This window comes from Lactuca saligna, chromosome 4, assembly GCF_052625555.1.
Source record: "Lactuca saligna cultivar CGN05327 chromosome 4, ASM5262555v1, whole genome shotgun sequence".
Classification (NCBI taxonomy): domain Eukaryota; kingdom Viridiplantae; phylum Streptophyta; class Magnoliopsida; order Asterales; family Asteraceae; genus Lactuca; species Lactuca saligna.
The window spans coordinates 287617932-287642095 of record NC_136420.1 but is presented as its reverse complement, the minus strand read 5'-3'; the positions used below and the strand labels follow the sequence as shown (position 1 = coordinate 287642095).

Here is a 24164-nt window from a genome sequence, read left to right as displayed (position 1 = left end):
TAGGACAGAACCAGTTGCATGTGTTAGTTATGTGTTATGAAATGTGTATGTGTTATTAATTGTTGACGGGCGAGGCCCTATGACAGGCGAGGCCTAAGTAAAACAGATATGTATCCGAGCGGGGCTCAAAGCCAGGCGGGGCCTGGAGCGGCGGGGCCGTTGTAGCGGGCGAGGCCCGAGGTAGGAGCGAGGCCCAAGATAGGGGGCGTGGCCCAGTATGTGCAGTATGTGGTTATGCATGGTATGTGGTAGGGTGGGGAACTCACTAAGCTTCGTGCTTACGGTTTTCAATTTTGGTTTCAGGTACTTCCGGTAGCGGAGGAAAGAGCTCGGGGTGATCGCATGGCACACACCATAGATTAGACAGCCTGGGAATGTTTACTCTGATAACGAACATGTGTTTTGAAAACTTATATTCATATTATGTTTTGGAATGATGACTTTACTTTAAGTAATGATTTATTAAAGAAATTTTTGGTCTTAAATTTTGGGTCGTTACAATATGACTGTTAATAATTTAAGGGACCAAATTGCCAATATATCAAACTTTAGTGCAAAAAATCTGAACAACTACAAATATGAAAACTTATGTGTTATTTTTACCAAAAAATAAGGATGTTCACTATTCTTAAAAACTATCCTCCTTTACTATATATAAGAACATATAAGGTTTTTTATAATCTTAACACTAGGTATTAGACTTAAAAATTTTAGAGTAGGAAAGGAAGAAAATTACAAAGTGTGCCTTCGAATTCCATTTTGTAAAGGAAATCGGATCTTTCCTATATCCATCCGATTACATCCATATTTACCGTTATCTTATTTATTTGAATCCTTATCTAGTTTTCTATTTTATCTATGTTCCTTGGAAACTTGTATAAATACTCTTGGTGCTTTTTTTACAAATCAATGAATCAGTTTTACCCCTTTATCGATTTCATTACATTTTGACGGAGAGGGAGAGGAGATACTGTAGCGTGATTTGATGTTAAGAACAGTACCAATATATTGTAAAATGTTAATGTGTATAATCTAATTAGGCTTTGGTGAATAAAAAACTTATTCTAAATATAGCAACCCATATCCATCCAATACATCCATATTTACCATTATCTTCTACTAATGTAATTTGACTTCAACTTTGAAGTAAGATAATATCCTACAACTCCTCTCCCCTGTTTTAACTTCGACATAACCCATTTTGTTCATTAATTTCAGCCTCTAAAAATAGCATACATATCATCCTTATAGTTCCAACAACACACGAAGATGTTATGTTTGCATCCTGGTCCCTGGTTTTCAGCTCGGGTTCCTTGTCCGCACTTACACTCATTTAACTTAAATGATTTCCTAATGGGAAGTGATTCGTACACAACAGTTTTTTGTCATACACAACAATCCATTCATTATAAAGTTGTACAATACAACATTTTAAAACACCGAATGTTATGTATGTAGAAAAATTGTTTTGTACGAATCAACTCCCTTTCCCAATCAAATTGACTAGAATATGGATTTAAATCAGTTTTATTGGCATTCTAATATAAATATTCTTATTAATGAATATATTTATAGGTACATAATTTTGTATAATAGGTTAATGCACAAGTTCAATGCTTACACACTATGTCTTCTTATCATGTGTGGTAGCAAATTCAATTGTTTTGTTCATAACATGTTTTTAATATAATAAAAACTTATTGAGAAATCAGAATTATAATTTATTCCCCACTAATACTACACTACAACTCAATGACATTTCGAACTTTTTCTATAGCTCGAGTAATCAGATTAATCTTATTCTATAAAACAACCTAGTTTCAGACTTTACAACATCGAAGGTTGAAGTTCAAACATATTTAAAACTCATTCAAATTTAGAAAAAAAAAAAAAAAAAAAATCAAGTTACGTCCGCATAGATTTAGACCCAAAGTCTACATGGAAACCATGTACATAAAAACAGCTTTATCACTAAGTTACTAACAAGTCAACATTGTACTATCTTAAACCAATAATTAAACACCATAACCCCAATTAAATATCCATCAATCAACTTTTCAAACGTGGTAGTTGATGCTTGAGTGATTCCTAATTAAAGCAATCTCACTCAAAAACCCACCCACTTCCCTACTCTTCAACCCTATTCAACATTCATTTCAAAGCTTTACTACTTCACCTTCTCCAAATTCTCCATGAATCCCCGATATCATATTCTAAAGCTACTCATTTTAATCATAATCCAAGAATGTTCGAGCAACTCAGCCGGATTCTATGGCACTTGCAACACTTCATTCAGTTGCGGAACTATCTCAGGCTTCCAATACCCTTTCCGGCGCCACCAAGATCCTACATACTGTGGATACCCCGGTTTCGAGCTAAACTGTGACCATCAGAATCCGGCGATCATCAAGATCATGAACATTACATACAAGGTTCTGGGAATCGATCCAACGGCCCAGATTTTGAAGATTGTTCGAGAGGATATGATCAACTCAATGTGTCCACAAGAGCTAGTGAACACCACCATTGATCCCAAGCTTTTCGATTACACAAAAAGCTATATGAACATTAGCATCCTTTTTGGATGCCCACTTTCTTTTAACTTCATGGGGATCGGCTCTATTTTCTGTGCTAACGATGAACTTAATCCAGTGTTTCTAGTTCCCGGGATACAAGGTCCCGGGAATTGCGAAACTAGTGTTGTAATCCCATTTCCAGTTGAGTTCTTGAAGTCAGATGTATTGGGTCGGGTTTTTCAAAAAGGGTTTGATGTGATTTGGAAGGTGGAAGGGAGTGGTTGCAGAGAATGTATCCAGTCGGGTGGCCAGTGCATTTACGATGATAATACCGTTCTAACCATGTGTGCTTGCCCTGAATCACCATTTTTGGCTGATAGTTGCTCAACAGTTAACAAAACCGATGTCAACGCATCACCATTTGTATCAACATCAACATCATCAGGTATGCAACTCTATACCTTTGTAACCCTTAATGATTCTTTTGATTTGCATGCTATGTTTTATATGTCATTTTGTATGTGGTACCTTGTTTTCTTGGCAACTTATGGTAAAAGAATATCGGAATCCTTAAACTATTATATAATGATAATAAGAGCGATAGGGAAAAGGACTGGTTGATATCAAAAAATGGTTAAAATATATCGTGGAGGGTGTATTATAGTGGCAGTTGGATTCCTTCATCGTAGCCGAGAAGAACATTCATACAGATAAATGAAATAATAACAATCTTATATTATCGACAAGATTTGTATGTACCATAGTAGTAGTCATTCACTTATTTGTAATTTCTACCACAGTGGAACAACCTTTTTAGATTTTTTTTGTTGGATTTTCAAATTGCAAGTTTTTGAATTTTAAGTTAGCTTATAGTTCAAAACAATTGAATTTTAAGTTAGCTTATAGTTGATATAAAACTATCACACTTTGTGGTATACTCGATATAGGAGTCAGTTGCCCAACATTCATCGGACTTTAAGGTTAGGTTTTGTGTACTAGTTGAAAAATTAACTATTAGCTGAAAAGCTAGCTGACAGTTGAAAGTTAACTGATAAAAAACAATGTTTGGTAAAACTAGTTGAAAAATATAAATTGACATAAAAAGATATTTAAAAGAATCTGTTTCTATAATTAATTAAGGGGTACATTTGAATTTTTTTTTTTTTTTTTTTTTTTTTTTTTTTAAAAAAGAACTCCTAAAAAGCTAGTTTAAATTGTTTTCTAAAAAGCTAGCTTATGAACTACTTTTTGGCTTGCTAAACATAACAACTTCAAAAAACTCGAAACATAAGTTAGTTGTGGTGTGTCAAACACATCCTAAATTGATAGTTTGTTGTGTGTGCATGCACATTTGAGCATGAGAACGCGTGGCGACTAATCGGTGGCGATCTCCCTAGCGTGCGCTAGGGGGCGGTGTGTAGTGAGGGTGGCGAGCCCTACCACCGTACTCCTAGTAATCGACTCCCTGTAGCCTAAATGGTAAGGGAGTGGTTTGTGTGGGACTCTTTTGCATTTCACCTTCTTTATTTGAGAAGTAATTGTGAGTAGGTCTTGTTAAAACTTAATAGGGGATTAGATTGGTGGATGAAGGTTGTAATCATGTCGTACTTATTAGTCAAGTTGGATATCAATTACATGATCATTTTGTTTCTTTTTTTGAGATACACTTTCTAATTTTGGCAAGTTGGCTCGCCAAGGTTTTGATTTGAGCACAATAATTTGACGCATTGGAGAAAGAGTCAATCCTAGTCTTGTTAAGTTATTCCTCCAAGTATATATAGTTGCATTTTGTTTCGTTTTTTGAGATACACTTTCTAATTTTGACAAGTTGGCTCGCCAAGGTTTTGATTCGGGAACAATAATTTGATGCATTGGAGAAAGAGTCAATCCTAATCTTATTAAGTTATTCCTCCAAGTATATACACATGTGGCTTTGTTATCTTGGAATATTTTTTAAGATGATCCATATCCTTTTAGAGGCCCTGGTTTCACAAATGTTTGGATGAGATTAGTGAATGTGTGCTATAAATCCACTTGTTGATGATTATGTTAATGCATTTACAAGTGGGTTCATCAACAACTTCGGGGGAAAGATGTATCATTGCCAATTTTAGCGGTATAATTTGGTGTCATCATGTTGATCGACAACAAGGATCGAGGGAGAAGGATGATGATCGTTAGAGAAAAGAGGCAATGACAATTAGGACAACGAAGAGAGAGAGAGAGAGAGAGAGAGAGAGAGAGTAATCATCAGAGTACAAATCCAAAACCATCAAGTATTCATAAAAATCCCAAACAAAGTATGTAAAATGAGAGTAATCATCAGAGAACAAATCCAAATCACAAAGAAAATACGGAACATGGAAGAATACACTACGATCATACCGGGCCCTTCCCTTTTGTACTGGAAGTAACAGGAACAATAAACATAATTGTAAGCACAAAGCTTAGTGTTATTCCTAAAATACCACATATAATAGACACACACACACGCATATATATATATATATATATATATATACATATATATATACATATATATATATATATATATATATATATATATATATATCAACACGTGGTTGTGTCAGGTCCGTCTCAACCTCATATGATAGTATGCAGTTGCGTCAAGTCCACATCAATCCTCGAGTCCGTATCAACCCATATGACAACAGGTAGTTGTGTCGGGTTCGTATCAACACCTGAGTCCATAATGACTCCGAGCCCACATTGGCTCTATATATCATTCAATCATATCAAAATAGCCACATAATTACATACATCCAACACATATAAATCAGTGGGCTGACATTGGTGCTTCGACCTACTAGTGTGATAAGAAGACTCACCTCCAAAAGAGGATAACTGAACCGCACACTTGGCTACTGCTAACACAGCTCCTCACACTAATCATATTCTAAAAATAACACTAATTAATAATTAGGGTTCTAACCCGTAATAAAGAGTCTGTTAACTTAAACAAATGAACATGAATAAGCCCATGTTGATATTCATTTGATTTCTTTACAACCCTATGTCCACATATGGTGTAACACATGACTCTCCTATGAAAACGTTAGATTTATAAGTTTAATTTTGCACTACAAACTGTATATAATAATATTTTACCAACTAAATGTAGTTCGATATATTGAAATTTATTACAGAAAACTATAGTGAAAGATTGAAATTATTAATTAAAAACATGATAAACCTATTCCCATAATCCATCAAGAAAAACAAAGCAAGGTAGGTGTCAAAAGAAGTTATGAAACTTCTATTAAAGGTCTGATAAAAAATCACATTCGAAATACATATATGTTGGGTATTAATTATAAAATAAAAAATAATATGAGCTCAAAAGCACTGGAAAGAAGCTAACAATTAAAGAAAATTATGGTTTTTAATCAAAATAAAGTCAATTTAGATGGTTTTATACCTAATATTAGATACATGACAGACACACACACACACACACACACACACACACACACACACACACACACACACACACACACACACACACACACACAATATATATATATATATATATATATATATATATATATATATATATATATATATATATATATATGAGGTAACAGATGAAAAAGTAATAAGACATCTTTAACGAAAGTTTTTCGTCTCTCGAGAGACAACATATGTCGCTGAAGAGTAAAGACCGATTTTCCTATAGTTGTTATCTTATGTAATAATATAATCATTTTACAAATTTTTAAGATCTATAATCCATGTTAATCATTCTTTTATAGATAGGGAAGAAAATATAAGTAGGTGATTATTCGGATGCAAAAATAATTAAAATATACATATCTATATATGATTATAAAAGTATTATTACTATTCCTTAATATATTTTTTATTTTTCTTTATAGAATGACAACGTTACCTTTCTGTTATGTGATACACATGAGTCTTAGAAATGCCATAGCTAACAAACCAGAACATGGAATTCTAAATGGAATTGGATAATATTAACAGTTTTTTTATTAGCTAAGCAATGACATTTTCCATTTGTTATATAGTTTATGGAGATTTTTTTTATAATTTATCGTTGTCATATTTAACTTTTTGCGTCGTACACTAATTCCTATTTAAATCCTAGTCTTTGTCTAATCATTATATATATTCCTAGTTTTGGAATGTTTCATGTGTCTTAGTATACTTCGTAACTTTGTTTTAAGATGGTATATGGCAAAAATTATGTCCAAACAAGTTTTAGTATAAACACAAACATTTTGTAGGGTCAAGAGGTGCTTCATTTTTGTCGTAAACTTTCCTAAAAGCTTTAGCATAATAAAAGATGATATTTTAAGTATATGTAATCCTTAAATTCATCGTGCCAATATGGATGCATTCCCTTCTTCATACTTCGTTACTTTCAGTCTATTGATTCTCATAAATGCCCCAACTTCTTTATGCACTAATGATGAGCGATACAAAAGTTGTGGCAAGGCATTTATGTGTGGAACCCTTAAACCTATGAAGTACCCGTTTTGGGGAAAGGACCGTCCAAATTACTGCGGAAAACTAGGCTACAAGCTAGACTGTGTCAACAACAGTATTCCAGTTATAGAAATTAAGTCTCTAAACTATCGAGTCCTCGATGTTAGCTATCAAGATAAAACCATCATGCTCACACGACTAGATTATTGGGGAGAAATATGTCCTTCAAGACTCGTTAACACCACTATCGATTTCATTTCATTCAATTACACTGCTGGCACCCGAAACCTAACTCTAGGTTACGGGTGTCATCTGCCCTCATCCCAGGCGCCCACTTTTGAGCATTCTTGTACAATAAACAAAACAAATACCAATGTGGTATATCCCTCAAGTATTCCATGTAACGAAAGTGTAATTGTTCCGGTTTTTGAAAATAATGCAAGAGATCTTGACCAAAACCGGACCGATCTTGTCACTGCCCTAGACAAGGGGTTTGCTTTGCAGTGGTATGTAGAGGGTGAAGAATGCAAAAATTGCATAAAGTCAGAAGGCTCGTGTGGGATCGACCCTAGTAGTCGTTTCATTTGCTACTGTCGTGATGGTCCTTCTATAGATGAATGTCACAAGCATCAAGGTATTTTTCTGTTCCATATCTACGGTCATTTGAGTATTTACTATTTAATTACTAACAATACGAAATGAATATGTTAGAATATGATATAATTATATAGATACTATAACCGAGTGAATTGAGAAGAAAAAAAGGCATATCTACTATTACTTGTTTTTCACATTGATGGTTCAAATAGTCAAAAGTGGCGTGGAATTCATTTGGTCAAGTAAATAGACGAAGTCATTCGATACACAAAATTCATGTGAAGGTTCTATCTCGTTAAAGTCTTTCATAAATTGTTGTTTGACAATTGGAAACTCGAGTTTGCTCGAATATGACAACCTATCTGAGTCGACTCAGACTCCGCTAAAATGTCCCACTTAGATTTTGGAATTTAGGGGGTGTTTGACTTAGCTTTTTAAAGCCAAAAGTTCTTTTTGAAAAAGAAAAAAAAAAACAAAAGATGTTTGGCAAACTGGTTTTAAAAGTCACTTTTGAAATTTTTACATAAAGAAAAACAACTTTTTGGAAAAGTCAGAAAACCCTAACTTTTTGTAACTTTTCCAAAAAGGATTTGAAAAGCTAAGCCAAACACCCCCTTAGTATTTTAGATTTCATCCGGCCTATATTTGATTAATTTGTGTGGAGATATATGTGAAATTAAGAAAAGTACATTAATTTCGGCTTAGTTTTTAATATAGTTTTAACCAAATTCAAGGGTTAATATATTATAACAAATTCACTTAAAAGGAAAATATTAAATATAATAAATATAAAAGAATCTAAATTGATTAATCAAATTAACTAACAGGTGTCTGAAAACTATATTTTATAATAACTAAAATTCAATTGTCTTTAAATTAATTTATAATAATAATAGTTAAAAATAATACAAATTTAGAAATTAAATTATGTTAGATTATAAACATTTTGTTGGTAATTTAAATAATCATCATAATAAAATTAAAACACCGTCAATTTTTTTTTTTTTTAAAACATAATAATTCATAAAAGTAGAAAATTAAAATAATGAACAAATATAACTAATGTTATACACATATAAAACATAAGTAGAGATCATTAAACGATTTGATTTCAATAATCGTAATTTTATTTATTGTTCAAATTAATTATAATTTGATATAAACTAAATGTAACAATTATTATTTTATAATTAATATAAATGATATAAATATTTTTATTAACATAAAATTACTAAAAAATTTAATTTTATTCTACGCAACGCATAGATATTCACATTTATGTAATAGATATTCACGTAGTTGGTAATATTCCATGATTAACATTTATGTATGTACTGAAATAGTTTAACTTGGAGTACTCAAATTGAAATTGTATGGTTTTTATAAATGTACTACTCAAATTGAAAATTTATGTTTTTTTTAAATGAACACCTTCCAAATATAAATAATTGTTACTCTTTCATTAATTCATACAAGTAATTTGTTAAGTCGGCCTTTGAATTATTCAAGAGAGTATCTTTGGCTCATTTTCTTTTAATTTTGAATTCATAGTGTTGATTGACGTCATGTTTGATATTTAGCACTCTATAGAAGCTTCTGTTTCGTTCAAGTTTTTAACATTTAAATAAACCTGTTTTTATCTCTTATTGATGAATATTGACGATAAACCAGTCAAATACTACTTCCTCTTTCAATAAATCAACCTTCTTCATTCATTACCCATTGCTTCCTCTCGTTCTACTCCGACCACCATGAAACGCCGTCTAGATCCAAGCCCCGCCTTCTTCCCGGTGATTCTATCCATCGTTCTCTGTTTTCCGGCTATCTCATGCCAAGAAACCCAACGACCATTTGATGTTTGTGGCGCACGGGTCCAGTGTGGAGCAATTACAGTAGAGTACCCATTTTGGGGGTTAAATCGTCCGGCATACTGCGGCCACCCTGGTTTTCAGCTAACCTGCCCATCGAATGTTCCCCTACTCAATTTCGAATCATTAAACTACCGAGTTTTGCGTTCTGATACCAGTACACAGACGATCACCATCGCTAGAAACGATCTCCGGGAAAACATTTGCCCTCGATTTCTATACAACACCTCCTACAACTCGACGCTGTTCAACGGCGACAATTTTGACCAGCGGAATGTGTCCTTGTACTACAATTGCAATAGTAGTATTGGGGTGATACTTTTGGGCACTAATTACAGATTTACTTGTAATGTGAATGAGAGCCAAAGCGACAGTTATTTCATAAGAACTGATCAGCTAATCCCTAGCGTGGCCAGTTCCTTGGATCAGTGTCAAAATCGCATCGATGTACCGGTGAATCAATCTTCAGCAACTCGATTAGCGACAGGGATTGCTACAACAGATGATCTGAGGTCAGGTTTGACGGCCGGTTTCCAGCTACAGTGGACGGCGAACATCAATGAGTGTGATCGGTGTATTCGGTCAAACGGTCAATGTGGATCAAACTCAACGTCACCTGATGTGTTTGCTTGCTACTGTGCTAATGGAAATTTCTCGTTAACATGTAATGATACGAACGAAGGTGGAGGTATGTGGTTTTCCGATCTCGTAGATTCATATTCGTGATTGAGTCTACTTGAAACCCTAGTTTGTTTCTGAGTTGAGACGACACCATAGCTGAGTCAACTCGAACCGGTTTTAACTGATTCACTCGAATCTATAAATCTAATTAGTTAGAATAATAAGATTAATAATTTAAACAGTAAAGTATATAGAGATTTTAATTTATATTTATATATAAAGGTATAAAACTATGATTCCTCGTATGTTACGATATATACGAAATAATAGTTGGTGGTAAATTATTAAACAGATAATAAAATATAATATAAAAGAAGGTGGCTGTTAATTAATTCCTGTAATAGTAACAGGTAGTTTTTGGAATAATTCAACGAAGTACTTTGTTGACCACATTTTTATAATTTAAAATTATTGCATGCGTGTATTTATGTCTTTATAAATGTATTAAAAATCACATGCTATATATATTTATTCATAGCCATTTTTTGAAGATCTAGTTTAAACAGTATAAAATTTTGAATTTTAAATAAATAAATAAGGAATTGTTTACATTTGATTTTGTGATTTCTAAGCTAACTAACAATTTCTTGTTAATTTTCAGGGAGTTCAAGCAAAAAATCTGTATCTACAAGTACGCATTAATTGATTAATTCCATTCTATCTCTAAAAACACTCAAAATTTCATCTTAAACAAATACTTTCAAGTTTCAACTTTCAACAAACTAAAATTCTAACTCTTGAATTCCAATTCCAGTTGTCGCAGTCGTTGGAGCAATTCTCGCAGCCATCGGAATCGGAATCGGAATCTTTGTTTGCAGACAACGGAGGAAACGGATTGCGATCAGAGAATTATCGCCTTCACATACTGAGACAAAAGCTATTCTAACCACTGTATCAAATTATCAAGTCAATAATAATCAAGTCAATAGTGGAAGTTCTAATTTTACTTCAAGTATCCCTTCATATCCTTCATCAAAAACATCAAATGATTTTGGAAAAAGTTCTTATTTTGGAGCTCAGGTTTTTAGTTATGAGGAATTAGAAGTGGCTACTGATAACTTCAATAATTCAAGAGAACTTGGAGATGGTGGTTTTGGAGCTGTGTATTATGGTAATGCTTTAAATCCTAACCATAAAATTATTGAATTTAGAATTAATAATTTTTCCTTTTTAGTGTTTTTTATTGAACTATTTTTTTTTTCTTTATAAAAGACCATTTCTTTTAAGAAAGTAAACAATTAAAAATTTTGTTTTAATGTTGTTTTGTGAACAAAACAAATATATTTGATTTCACTTTTATAATACTTATAGAATAACGACTAAAAAGTTATGAAATAGGAGTTTCTTTTAAATTACTTTTTTTAATATATATATATATATATATATATATATATATATATATATATATATATATATATATATATATATATATATATATATATGGAAATGTTATTTGGAAAACACAACAACTCTAAAAAAAACTCTAAGAATCATAAAAATGCATAAAAAAAGAATTAGAGATAATAAAACTTTTTTTTTTAATTTTTTTTAGAAAAAATCGCAACTTTTTATACAAATTCGTTGAAAAAAAATGTGATTTTTTTAATTAAAAAAATAGATTTTTTATTTTTTTCAATGAATTTTATTAAAAAGCTGCGATTTTTTATAAAAAAATTTTAAAAAGTTTTGTGATGATTAAGTATTTTTTTTATATATTTTTATGATTTTTAGGGTTTTTTAATACTGAAATTTTAACTTTTCTAGTATATCAAATTTTAAAATATCTTTACAGTTATAGTATTATTTATTTTTTACTTAGATAATTAATTTGAAAAAAAAAAACCGTCTTCGCTGGAGGATATTATTAACATAGTAACTTATTTTGCAATAAATTCACTATAAATCATAATAATTTTTTGGCCACAAAAAGTCTTCAAATTTAAAATTTGTATTAGCATAATAGCTTAAAAGTAAGATTGCTGAAATATCAGCTAACAACTAATACTTGAAAAACTAATTGTTTATTTATAAAAAAATAAATTTTACTAAACTAGCTAGTAAATTAGTTAAACTATATAAAACACGTTAAAAAACATGAAGAATATGCCTTTTTTTAAATTAATAAATGATATTTGAACTGATTTTAAAAACTCAATAATCTAGTTGAAGCTTTAATATAAGCTTTTAAAAAAAATATCTTATAAACTACTATTTCCTTTGTTATATATGACTATCCAAAAAATAAAAAATGTAAATTAATTTATAACTTATAAGCTATCTAATACATAAAACACATATTCGGTCTAAAACTATTTCATATATTATATAAGAATAATAATATATTAATTTTCTTAAATTCATTTTAGATATTTCGAACCATTTAAAAGTAAATTTGAACCGGACTTTTTGCAAAATTTGTAGTCAAATTATAACAAAAAAAAAATCTTTTATCTTTAATAATCAAATAAACAAAATTAATCCTTCTAGAAATTAATTCTCAGGTAAGCTTATCGATGGTCGAGAAGTCGCAGTGAAACGTCTATACGAAAACAACTTCAAACGCGTCGAACAATTCATGAACGAAGTCGAAATCCTAACAAAATTAAACCACGAAAACCTAGTCAAACTATACGGCTGCTCATCAAAACATAGCAAAGAACTCCTCCTCGTTTACGAATACATCCCCAACGGCACCGTCGCCGATCACCTCCACGGAAAACTCTCCACCTCCACCTCCGCCCCCATTTCTTGGCCACTCCGCCTCAACATCGCCATAGAAACCGCCGAAGCCCTAGCATACCTCCACAATTCCGACGTCATCCACCGCGATGTCAAAACCACCAACATTCTCTTAGACAAAACTTTCAAAGTCAAAGTCGCTGATTTTGGGCTATCGAGGTTGTTCCCTAACGACGCCACCCATGTCTCCACCGCGCCACAAGGGACGCCGGGATACGTTGACCCGGAGTATTATCAGTGCTATCAGTTGACCGACAAAAGCGACGTGTATAGCTTCGGGGTGGTGTTGATTGAGCTTTTGTCTTCGTTAATGGCGGTGGATACGAGTCGCCACCGGTTGGATATTAATTTGGCGAATATGGCGGTGGTGAAGATTCAGAATCATTTGTTGGGGGAGTTGGTGGATAAGAGTGTTGGGTTTGAGAGTGATGGGGTGGTGAGGAGGATGATGACGTTGGTGGCGGAGTTGGCTTTCCGGTGTCTGCAACAGGAGAAGGATTTGAGGCCGACGATGAAGGAGGTGGTGGAGGTTTTGAGAGGGATTCAGAATGATGAAATGAATGCTCAGAAACTGGAGGTGGTTGATATTGTGGTGGATGATGGTGGGCGTTTGAAGGATTGTTAGGTGGAAGTGGAACTGCCGTCGCCGGATTATAGTAAATACTTCCGACGATGGGTGGTTGGACTTAATTTGTTGCCTCTAAATCTAATTGGTTATGTTAAGGGAATGTAAATAGCAAAGTTTTGGTGATAAGAAATTCATAATCCGGTGTTGTGTAATGTGTGGGTTTCATTCTTTATTTTGAATGATAAACTCAAAGATATGTTTTATTTATTCGTTTATTATGATTATTATGATATTTTATTTAGATTTTTTTTTAAAGATATTTAAGTTTGGATTCATTAGCAATTGTAATAACTTGGAGGTTTTTTTTTTTTTTTTTTTGTGAAAACGCCCAAAACAAATATATAAATAAGACAAAATTTCATAAATAGAGTAGTATCACATATTTGAAGCCCTATCGGATCTAAGTTATATATAATTTGTGTACCTTATGTAATTGTAGTAGGATTCGATATGGATCACCGAGTGAAATATTTTAATAATCTCTTAGGATTCCTTAAACATTTCCATTCTCGCACAAAACCCTCTAGAGAACCTTATCCACCTCAGTGTTCGACACAAGAGTTGATTCAGACCCAGAAGAGGTTCATTGAGAAGATTTCCAGTTCGGAAATAAATGAACTAGGAGGAGACTATTGAAACCACCACTATACCTTTTAGGGACATCGGTGGGAAATTCGCCTGAACTTCTGAGATTTCCAGTCATTCATCATGAAGCGATGACGCTCAGGGTCAGGATCAGAAGTAAGGCAGCGATGACACTCAGAGTCAGAATCGGAAGGAAGACGGAGTAGAAATTCAATATGTTTACACGAGAAAAGAACCCTAGGTAACTACCCGAAGAAAACCAACGTCTGTCCCAGCCAAGGATAAGAGGTAGACAGAGGGAGCCAATACATGGAACCCGAGAAGTGTCTTTTCCTCGTTATCGTCGCGCTAATACACCCATAAAATAATACAATCACTACTAGAAAAACAACCTTTAATGACGCACAAACAATGACACGCAGTGATTTACGATACACAAAAGCGAGCATCCAAAAAAAATTGTCATCTCTTATAAAATTTGAAGAATAGAGGGCACGCATTTGTGCGTACCCTAAAATTAGTGTCCAAAAAAAAACACGGAGGGCGCATATGATAAAATGTGTGTCTTGTGCACACGTCGCTTTATATTTTTTTTTCGTAAACACGCGTTTTAGAAGTTCGCGGGGGAAATGAAATTCCAAAAGTTTGAAAAGCCGCCATGTTCTCCTCTACCTTCTTTCAATCGTTCTTCTCTCTCTCTCTCTCTCTCTCTCAATCAAATACCAAAAAAAACCTTCAATCGGAGAGCCACGATGTCTCTCTCACCGTCATTGCTCTTTTCTCCCACAACATCATCACAACATCACCAAATCTCTGATCTCCAACCGATGTCTCCACCTATTCTCTTCCCCCGCTCTAATTTGCTCAGTCAAATATCCAAAAAACGAACCACGATGTGCTTCTCCTTTCTCCCATCCCAGTCGGCAGAAATCAAGGAGTCTCATGCCTAAATTCTATATAGGGCCACAAAACCGACTATTGTTGGAACTAGGGTTCTGGTTCTTAGTGAAATCGAAGGTTTTTTGGTCACCGGGCCATGAAATTGAAATCAAAGGGGTACAGTTCTTGGAACCACGACTATTGTTGGAACTAGGGTTTCGGTTCATAAACCCTCCATCTACTTCTCTCAATCTTTAGTTCCTCAAGTAACGAGTCCTCCATGCTCACCGCCATTATCCATCGCCTCCCTGTGAAGCCACCACCGGATGGAGACCGTCGCACCTCATAGCTACACCAAAAACCTTCAACTTCTCAGCAAAAAGGTTACACATACACACATACACTCTTTCTCTTTCTCTATCTAATCATCACTCACGCACTGTGGTTTGTTTGTTTCTCGCATTACGATAAGTTGTTCAATCAATTGTTGATTATCTGCTTGTTAAATTCGAGGAATATAGCAGCATGAACAATGAATTATGTCAAAAAACAGTTGATTAATGCTTTTGAATTGATCGATTCTAGTGAATTTTTTGTTATGTGTATTGAGTGGTAACGAAAATTGGTTGATTGCTTGTTTTGCTGGGCTAAAAACGATTTGAAGAATTCCGCGTTAGGTTTTCGTCATACATTGATACCAAATGGTCAAGTCGCTTAATGTATTAGTTTGGGACACTTATGTTCTCTCGTTTTTCTTCAAAGAGGATTTTGAGTCTTGCTTATTTTAACTGCATAATTATCCCAAGTAAAACTATCCATCAGCATGTTTTGGAAACGACTATGTTAGTTTAAATTAGTGAAATGTTCATCAGCTTCAGAACAATTAAAATTAACGGATTGATTTAGCCATTTAGGATACTAAAATCTCAGCTATTGAATTAAATTGTGGAACACCCCATTTGTCACTAATATTGGATCGATTGATCTTTCAAAGTTACCAATGTTTCAGTTCAGATAACTCAATTCAATTCATAATAAAACGAGTTAAACATTTTTCTGCAGGTGAATCACAACATATAGAGATGTCAAGGAGGCCAGCTAGTTTATCAAGGTGTTTGGGTGATGGAACTGGCATTCCCTTTAGGGGATCCTTAAATCCAAAATCACGCCCTTCCCCTTTCTTATCCATTGGCCTTGTTCTTGTGGTAATCACACCTCTTAAAGCTTTTGCATCTACTGTAACATCTGTTACTCATGATTCATACCTTTGATACTCTTCTTCTCTTCTTAAAAAAAAATACTGAGTGAGACTTTCCCTTCTCTCAACACATTCAGGGAGCTTTTCTCATAATTGGCTATGTTTATAGTGGTTCAGGTTAGTACATATGAATTTCTTTTGGCTAAAAAAATTCTATCTTCTCCTATCTCAACTTATATCAAAATTATCTTTGTAACAATAGGTGGAAGAAATATTGATAAAGTGGCTCTAAGTAGGCTTGAAGGTAAACCATTTAAGATAATAATAACAATCAGTTATCTACTGAATGATTATAAATTTTCTGATATGTTGAATATGCAGGTGGTGTTTCATGTTCAGCAGAGATTAATCAAGCATTACCATATCTAAAAAAAGCATATGCTGACAGCATGCATAAAGTTCTACACATGGGTCCCGATTCATGTTCAGTGATTTCAAATTATTGAAAGATGAAGATACAGAAGCATGGGGTCTTGAACGTTATGATTTAGATGAAAGTGATGCAAACTGCAAAAGCCTTACAAGAAAATGGATTGTTTGTGTTGCTGATATTAAGTATCCTCTTCCTTATAAATCATAATCATTTTCTCTTGTTATTGTTTCGGATGCTCTTGACTATTTTTCACCAAGGTACCTCAACAAAACTCTTCCATAATTATCAAGACTATCTTCAGATGGATTTGTTATTCTCTCTGGTGTGTTTTTTTTTTCTTTTTTTTAGCAATTATTCACTTATATTTTATAAAAATAATGTTGATTTTATTTTGATAAAGGGTATCCTGGTCAACGTAAAGTTAAAGTGGCTGAAATGTCCAAATTTGGTCGCCCTGTAAGTCCTCTCTTATATTACTTGATCCCAATTACTTCAAATTTAAAATTTAAAGAAACATTGAATAATAAAAAATGAATTTATATATATTTATAATAGGCGAAATTGCGAAGCTCTTCGTGGTGGATTCGGTTTTTTGTTCAGACAAATTAGAAGAAAATGAAGTTGCTACTAAAAAATTCGAATTGGCTGCAGCCAAAAAGGCATACCAGTCAACGTGTCAAAATTTCCATCTCAAATCACTCCATTGAATTTAATATTTTGATGAAATATGAAATATGGAAAAGGTAAAAGGTAAAAATGGTAAACTATATACCTCAAATATCATGCATACACAACAACTTGGATTTTTTTTTATGAAGAAGATGTATATTATTATTACACTCTTATTTTCATGTTTTTTTTTTAAGATTGTTTTGTTGGAACAAATGATTATTTTTAGACTGTTTTTAGTACCTTTCTCAGACATTATATGATTTTTATTGGGGGAAGGTAAATTCAGTGTTTTGTGTGTACATTTGGAAAATGTCATGCTCATTTAATGGAGCTATTTTGCATACAGGGACATTATAGCTATTATTGTAGTCCATAATCTATGGTTAATATTACTAAATATTTTATTTATGATATTTTTTAAGGCTATTTGAACGGGGTCTAGTCTATGTTGGAACTATTTATCTTTCATTTTCTTTGTGGGATAAATACATTGAATATGAGTATCAACTACAGAAATGGTCGAATCTTGCCATGATTTACACACGTATATTGGAGATTCCTAATCAGCAGTTGGATCGGTATTTCAACAGGTGATGATTGATATATGTTTTTTCAACACAATCTTTCTTTAATTACTCAAGCCACATATTTTCATTCTACTTTTTTTTAATACTTTTAACAGCTTTAGGGAATTAGCTGCTAGTCACCCTTTATCAGAACTGAGAACAGCTGAAGAACTTGAAGCTGCAGCAAGGGCAAAAGGGGAATTCAAGAATCAAGAAAGTGAGGGTGAGATCCATCCGAATGATGGATTAGCGGAAGCTAAAGAGTTGGAGACCTATATTTCCCTTAGAGAAGAACTTTATAAAAAAAACTAAGGATTTCGATTCTAAAATCATAGATTTTGAAACAGCCATCAGGAGACATTATTATCATTTCAGGCCACTTAATGTTACAGAGCTTGAAAACTGGCATAACTACCTTGATTTCATTGAAGGATGTGATGACTTGAACAAAGTAATCAAACTATATGAAAGATGTCTGATTGCTTGTGCAAATTATCACGAGTATTAGATATGTTATGTTTTGTGCATGGAAGCTAGAAAAAATATGGATGTTGCCGAAAATGACCTTGCTCGTGCTACCCATGAGTTTGTTAAAGTAAGTTATATGCAATCTCAATTTCTGTTGGCATGTGTTCTGTAAACTTCTTTTAGTAAAAGTTGATTTTGTTTATTTATTTATTTATTTATTTATTTACAGAAGCAACCAGAGATTCATCTTTTTGTTGCTAGATTTAGAGAACACAATGGAAACATTGAAGGAGCAATTACCGCCTGGTAAAAATTAAAATCACTTAAGGGTTGTTTATTTTTTTCCCCAGTAAGTTATGTATGTGTACAGTGACTTAATGTTGCATATCTGGATAAAGTGCTGCATATATAAAGTCCTTTTTTTGCTGGACTGAATAAACCTTCAAAGTGAAACTAAATGATCATATTACCTTACATTCCAACAAACAATTTTCATATTCATCCATTTTATTTCTCATTTATTACTAAGTTAGGTTATATGGTTTTAGTTGAAGGTGAAGATGAACAAAGGTTTGGCTCTTTTTATTTCTCATTTATTACTAAGTTTAGAAAATAAATGTCATAATTTTTGTTTATAGCTCCTTTTATTCAGTTTGGTTCTTGCTTCCAATGCTATGCCAGAGAACAATGGAGATTGATGGATGTCGATTAATAGTCTCTTCTGGAGCATATAAAGCAGTAAGTTATTAATATTTTTTAAATAAATAAATGGATGTCGGTTAATAGTCTCTTCTGGAGATACACCAAATGACTTAAATTTCTGCTTAAATGGTCTCATATGGCTTGATCGGACTCCTCATCCTGCTCTAAATGGTGATAACTATAATTTTTTTTCTTAGTATTTAGGTTTTCGTTTAGTTATTTCCAACAAAAATGTTTCCATGATGAATCTTTTGGTAGAGACAATGTATAAGAATTACTTCATTGAGCTAATTATGATGCGATCCTTTGTTTATTTGTTTTCAGAGGTCAAGTATTGCTATCAACCAATTAAAATTTCGTTCACCAATGGTGTAATTAAGGTATCAATATCATCACTCTTACTTATTTGTCTATATCGATCATTTTCATGAAAATGTTTATGTTGCGTATTATAAATTCATATGTCCAGTTGTGCTTTCTATATAGCAAATGTTAACCTTGGTCTTTGCGTTTTTTGTTCATAGATTACAAACACCAATTTCTTTCAAACAACAGAAGATCGAGAGTTTAATTGGGTAATTGAAGGTGATGGATGTAAACTTGATTCTGGAACTCTCAGTCTACCAACATTAGAGTTTAATTGGGTGATTGAAGGTGATTTTGGTTCTTGAAACAAGACTCAAGATATCATATTTTGGCATGGTTAGAAGCTTTGGAGGAAACGAGACTCAAGCAAAAGTAAACACACAGAGAGTTGTTGGCACATAGTAAGCTAGATGATGCAATTGTATATAAATGAGTTCATTTTTTATACCATTTACTCACTTTTGGAATAATTATTTGTATTTGACATATTAGTGAAATGAATTATCTTTGTTATTTATGGTATTTTATTTTGTATTATGAGATTTTTAATGTATTATTTAATTTGAAAATTAGTAAATCTATAAATAATATATTTTCTATATATTTAAAATTATGATACGCAAAAATGTGTGTCATCTTCATTTATGACATGGCCTTTCTTGACAGGGGCTTTCTTGATACGCATTGCGTGTCATTAACACGTGCGTCGTAAGGTTACGACACGCGAATGCGTGTCGTCTTCCTTTATGATATGGCCTTCCTTGATACGCATTGCGTGTCGTAAACGTGCGTCGTAATTATGCGTCGTAAATGAGCATCGTAAATGCGCGTCGTCTCTCTTTATGACAGGGCCTTCCTTGACGCGCATTTGCGCGTCGTCTGAGCCTTTTACGACGCGCAATGAGCGTCGTAAAAGGGTGTTTTTCTAGTAGTGAATTTAGTGAGTTAGTGATTACACTACTCACACTATGTGCTAGGCAAATCGCCTTTCCCCGTCGCAAGTAATACGATTAGATCGGATCCCAAAACCTCTATTAAGAGTGTCTAGCCATAAGTCTTCATGAGCCTTTTATTCCGTGATCTTCGTTCCGAACTGTCCTTAAATCTTTCCAAAACCGGAGATCGAATCTCTCCAGTATAAGGATAACTTAGTAGGAACGACTCCCATCTTATGGCTTTCTGATACTCTTAATCCTACCTTGATACCCGGACTGCATCATAGGGATGTAGGTCGACACTCAGATAACCAATATCCAAGGCGTGGGAAAAAATTATGCATATTATAGTAAGGATAGATACGCCTAGAGTTAATCATCGTCTCCCATCAGCTTGTGTTCCTTTTTCGTGTAGGAAAACCATGCCTCCAAAGAAGCGTAACCAGCCCGCTGGCAAAGCACCGACTCTCTTATTCGATGAAGCTACGTTTCAAGTTGCAGCTTTAGCAGCCGTAGCAGCTGTCATGGCTCACCTGAACGCTAGCAACGCCAATGTTAGCAGGAGCCCTATCGGGATTGCCGATCAAAGCAATAGACAACAGCAACCAACACCTGCGTATCCAGCCACCCAAGAACCTCAACCAGATCCACTTAAAAGAAAGTTCAAGAGCGAAGAGGGAAGTACCTTGACTCAAGGACCTTCCAAATGGCAACGAGCTGAGGTAGTCAATACCCCTGTCAACCCTTCCATCCCGACTTCAAGAAGACCATACTTAGGAAACCTTCCCCGTTGCAGCAAGTGTAGCTACCATCATCTTGGTATCTGTCGAGAACTCCTTTACGTTCAGTGTAATATGAAGGGGGCATACCTCTCGTACCTGCAGAGCCCCGGTTGAGTTCATCACATCAACCACCAATGTGGCGACCAGTCCATGTAACACCGTAAATTTCAAAACAAAATTTTCAATTTTTATAAAACATAATTCCATCGATATTCATAAAAACAACCATTTTAATTATCCCAAACAAGACAATACAAAATCCCAAGATCATAATATCAAACTCCGAGCGTGTGTGTGTACGGATCAAGCCGGCGCCTTCCCGCGATCGTCACTAGTACCTGAAACAATAACATCAAACACTGTAAGCACAAGGCTTAGTGAGTTCCCCAAAATACCACATATAACACATATTAGCCACTCGAGGCTATAACTCTGTGGGTCCGTGCACCCAAACTCTGTGAACCCTCAGGTTCTAACTCTGTAAACATGCACAACATAAATCACATAGAAATAATGCAGTACAACACATAACATACATAGCATACAAATACTCTATCACATAACTCTGGTTACCTACTCAAGGTAAAGTATAATGAGAAGACTCACCTCGTGTATCTCGGTAAGTCGTAAATCTGAAATCGCTAATCACTCGATCTGCCGAGCTATAGTCCTCCTATAGCACAATACATCTCTAATTAACACTTTCCCAACTAGGGTTGACCATACTATAACAAGTCAACTTAGGTCAACGCTGGTCAACGGTCAACTTTGACCGGACTCGGCGAGTGCGCTATAGCGACTCGGCGAGTCTGAGCGTATACACCAATTTCCCTGGAATCCTCCCTTGACACGTCGAGCATTCACCCAACTCGATGAGTTCCACCTGGCATGAGTTGTGGGGCCACCACGACTCAACTCGCCGAGTCTCAAGAACAACTCGGCGAGTCCAGTTTGACTCAGTCCACCTGTCCACTCTGACTCTCCCCTGACTCACTGAGTCCACCCTCACCAACTCGGCAAGACCACTCACTGTGTGGTCGGGCAACATTCATGCTACTCGCCGAGTCTGTTCTTCAGACTCGGCGAGTCCGTGCCATGCAATGACTCAAACTTGCTCATAAGGTCAGATCCAGTCAATTAACCCATAGATCCATTCCTTCCAAGCTCATTTAGCACGTAAAGTTACAATCTTGATGCACATACAACCTCTATATGACCATATATGATGTTTTTGACTCAAATACTACAACACAAGGTCATAAAATCCATTGCCATACAAAAAGCTTGATGAGTGAGGCTCTCTGGACCTCTATGGATCCAGATCCAAAACCTCAGCACAAGGAGGGAACTATTGGGCATCAAATCATCCCATAAATGACCATAATAAGCCCTAAATCGCATAATGCTTCACCAAACAGAATATAAACCGAAATCATACCTCTAGATTGATGATCTAGGCTCCAAATCCACGAAATAGCAACCTCCTTTGCTTCCTCTTGCCTAGGATCACCTCCTTCTTGCTAAATGGCACACACACAAGGTCAAGAAATGCTCCTCTCTCTCTCAAATCGTCCAAGCACTCAAGGGTTTCTCTCTAAGGGTTGGGTGAGCACAAATGACGGCCATAAGGCCCTTTAAATAGGTCTCAAACCCGGAAATTTAGGGTTTCACTACACAGCGCAGACTCGCCGAGTCCATATCCTGGACTCGCCGAGTCCAGGCGCGATCCATCGTCCAATCCGCGTCTCTACTCGGCGAGTCTGAGCTCCAACTCGCCGAGTCCCCCTCACAATTTAACAAAATTCAATTTACATGATACCTGGCAAAAGTCCGGATGTTACAGTCCAGTATGCCATCTATGTGATGAGATTGGGCACTCCAAACGGGACTGCCCAACTGAAAGAAACGACAAGGGCGCAGGGGGAGTCTAACCCTAATGCCTAGGGAGAAGCGTCAAGGAACCTAGTAGAATGTTGGTACGTCTCTCAATCCTAAATAATTAACCAAAAACATTAAATGATTAATTCTAATTGTAATTACTCTCTCGTTAAGGCGAAAGTCGCAACACTATTGTAAAATTCAAAAATCCATCAGGTAAAGCTATAATGGCTTGATATATACGTTAAGGTCATGTATAATTAAGATTGATAGACCTCGAGTGAGTGATGTTGCCTTATTTTCTGTTCCTCGTTGGGTTGTGGATTTAGGGCGGAGTCCCTCAATCAACAGTCCTTTCCACCTTAATTATACATGACTGGTGTATACTAGGCGATTATAGAGAGGCCTCGTAGAAAATCCATTCATGAAAAGTACATTATTCCAAAACATCGGGACCCCCCTAGAGTTTCGCATCGATTCTATCAGTCCAAGTATCCGCGACAGTGATACCATGGACGAAACCCGAGACGCCAAGAACTTGTGTGCCCGTTCAGCACACGGTCCTATCGACCTTCATTCCATATCATGTCGATGTATGTCAACTTCGACACATTCATCAATCATGATTTGACTTAGTGCAACCAGGTGTAAATTCCTAGTGCTGTGTAAAGAAAACTTTCACCATAGTCAGTTCGTTAAATAAAGGTTCTTCCGAACTTAATAATAAAACCTAACGCAATCCGTCGGTCGTCTCTCTTATCTAAAACTTTCCGAAATACCCAGGAGAAGGGTATCGCACGTTTTTAACCAACCCCTCCTTAGACAGATAGAACCCGAAGCGAAAGGCACTGCAAGCATCCCAGAAGACAATAACCGCCCGAGGCCCACTCAGTAGATCCCCCAGAAAGACCTTTAGCACCTCACTATCAGGTTGGTGAATCAAGAGAAGGAACTCATGGAATTAACTTATTACCACTGAATATATGCATTAGAGTGGTATATAATTTAGATCAATAAGATTTAAGATGTGTGCTTCCTCGCTACTCCCTGTTCCTCGTTGGATTGTGGGTCTGGGGTGGGGCCACATAATTGAACATCCCGTCGATCTCAGTTATATACGACTTGCATACATCGAGTATTAGTGATTAAGCCGAATATGAGGATTACCATGGACCTTATAATAAGACCCTTCATCCTATCCCAT

At 34.8% G+C, this 24164-nt stretch overlaps 1 protein-coding gene, 1 long non-coding RNA gene and 2 pseudogenes across 5 annotated transcripts; all 4 read left to right on the top strand.

The window, feature by feature from the left end:
- The first annotated feature begins 2092 nt into the window (after positions 1 to 2092).
- On the top strand, positions 2093 to 13737 carry LOC145043750 (LEAF RUST 10 DISEASE-RESISTANCE LOCUS RECEPTOR-LIKE PROTEIN KINASE-like 1.4). Of its 3 annotated transcripts, none has more exons than XM_078992497.1 (4): positions 2093 to 2961; positions 10731 to 10760; positions 10884 to 11240; positions 12631 to 13737. In XM_078992497.1, exons 1-4 carry the CDS (start codon positions 2193 to 2195, stop codon positions 13491 to 13493), a joined length of 2019 nt encoding a protein of 672 aa, XP_078848623.1. In that variant the 5' UTR covers positions 2093 to 2192; the 3' UTR covers positions 13494 to 13737. The 3 variants fall into 3 exon arrangements, with proteins under 3 accessions (XP_078848623.1, XP_078848624.1, XP_078848622.1); XM_078992498.1 differs by lacking the exon at positions 2093 to 2961 and adding an exon at positions 6833 to 7617; XM_078992496.1 differs by lacking the exon at positions 2093 to 2961 and adding an exon at positions 9190 to 10136.
- Positions 13738 to 16042: 2305 nt separating this feature from the next.
- On the top strand, positions 16043 to 17298 carry LOC145043753 (putative pectin methylesterase CGR3; annotated as a pseudogene).
- Positions 17299 to 17318: 20 nt separating this feature from the next.
- On the top strand, positions 17319 to 18360 carry LOC145040743 (pre-mRNA-processing factor 39-1 pseudogene; annotated as a pseudogene). Its single transcript, XR_013679904.1, has 3 exons — positions 17319 to 17341; positions 17686 to 17853; positions 17946 to 18360. The product of XR_013679904.1 is annotated as a pre-mRNA-processing factor 39-1 pseudogene (transcript).
- Positions 18361 to 19101: 741 nt separating this feature from the next.
- LOC145043754 (uncharacterized) lies at positions 19102 to 19793 on the top strand. Its single transcript, XR_013681134.1, has 3 exons — positions 19102 to 19170; positions 19324 to 19379; positions 19524 to 19793. It is a non-coding gene; the product is annotated as an uncharacterized LOC145043754 (long non-coding RNA).
- Positions 19794 to 24164: the final 4371 nt, after the last annotated feature.

Bases quoted from the DNA above. Each gene is read 5' to 3' on its own strand.
- LOC145043750 (XM_078992496.1), top strand. From the start codon at position 9,332: ATGAAACGCCGTCTAGATCCAAGCCCCGCCTTCTTCCCGGTGATTCTA. The intron at 10,137-10,730 runs GTATGTGGTTTT...GTTAATTTTCAG, and splicing joins TGATACGAACGAAGGTGGAG to GGAGTTCAAGCAAAAAATCT. The intron at 10,761-10,883 runs GTACGCATTAAT...TTCCAATTCCAG, and splicing joins CAAAAAATCTGTATCTACAA to TTGTCGCAGTCGTTGGAGCA.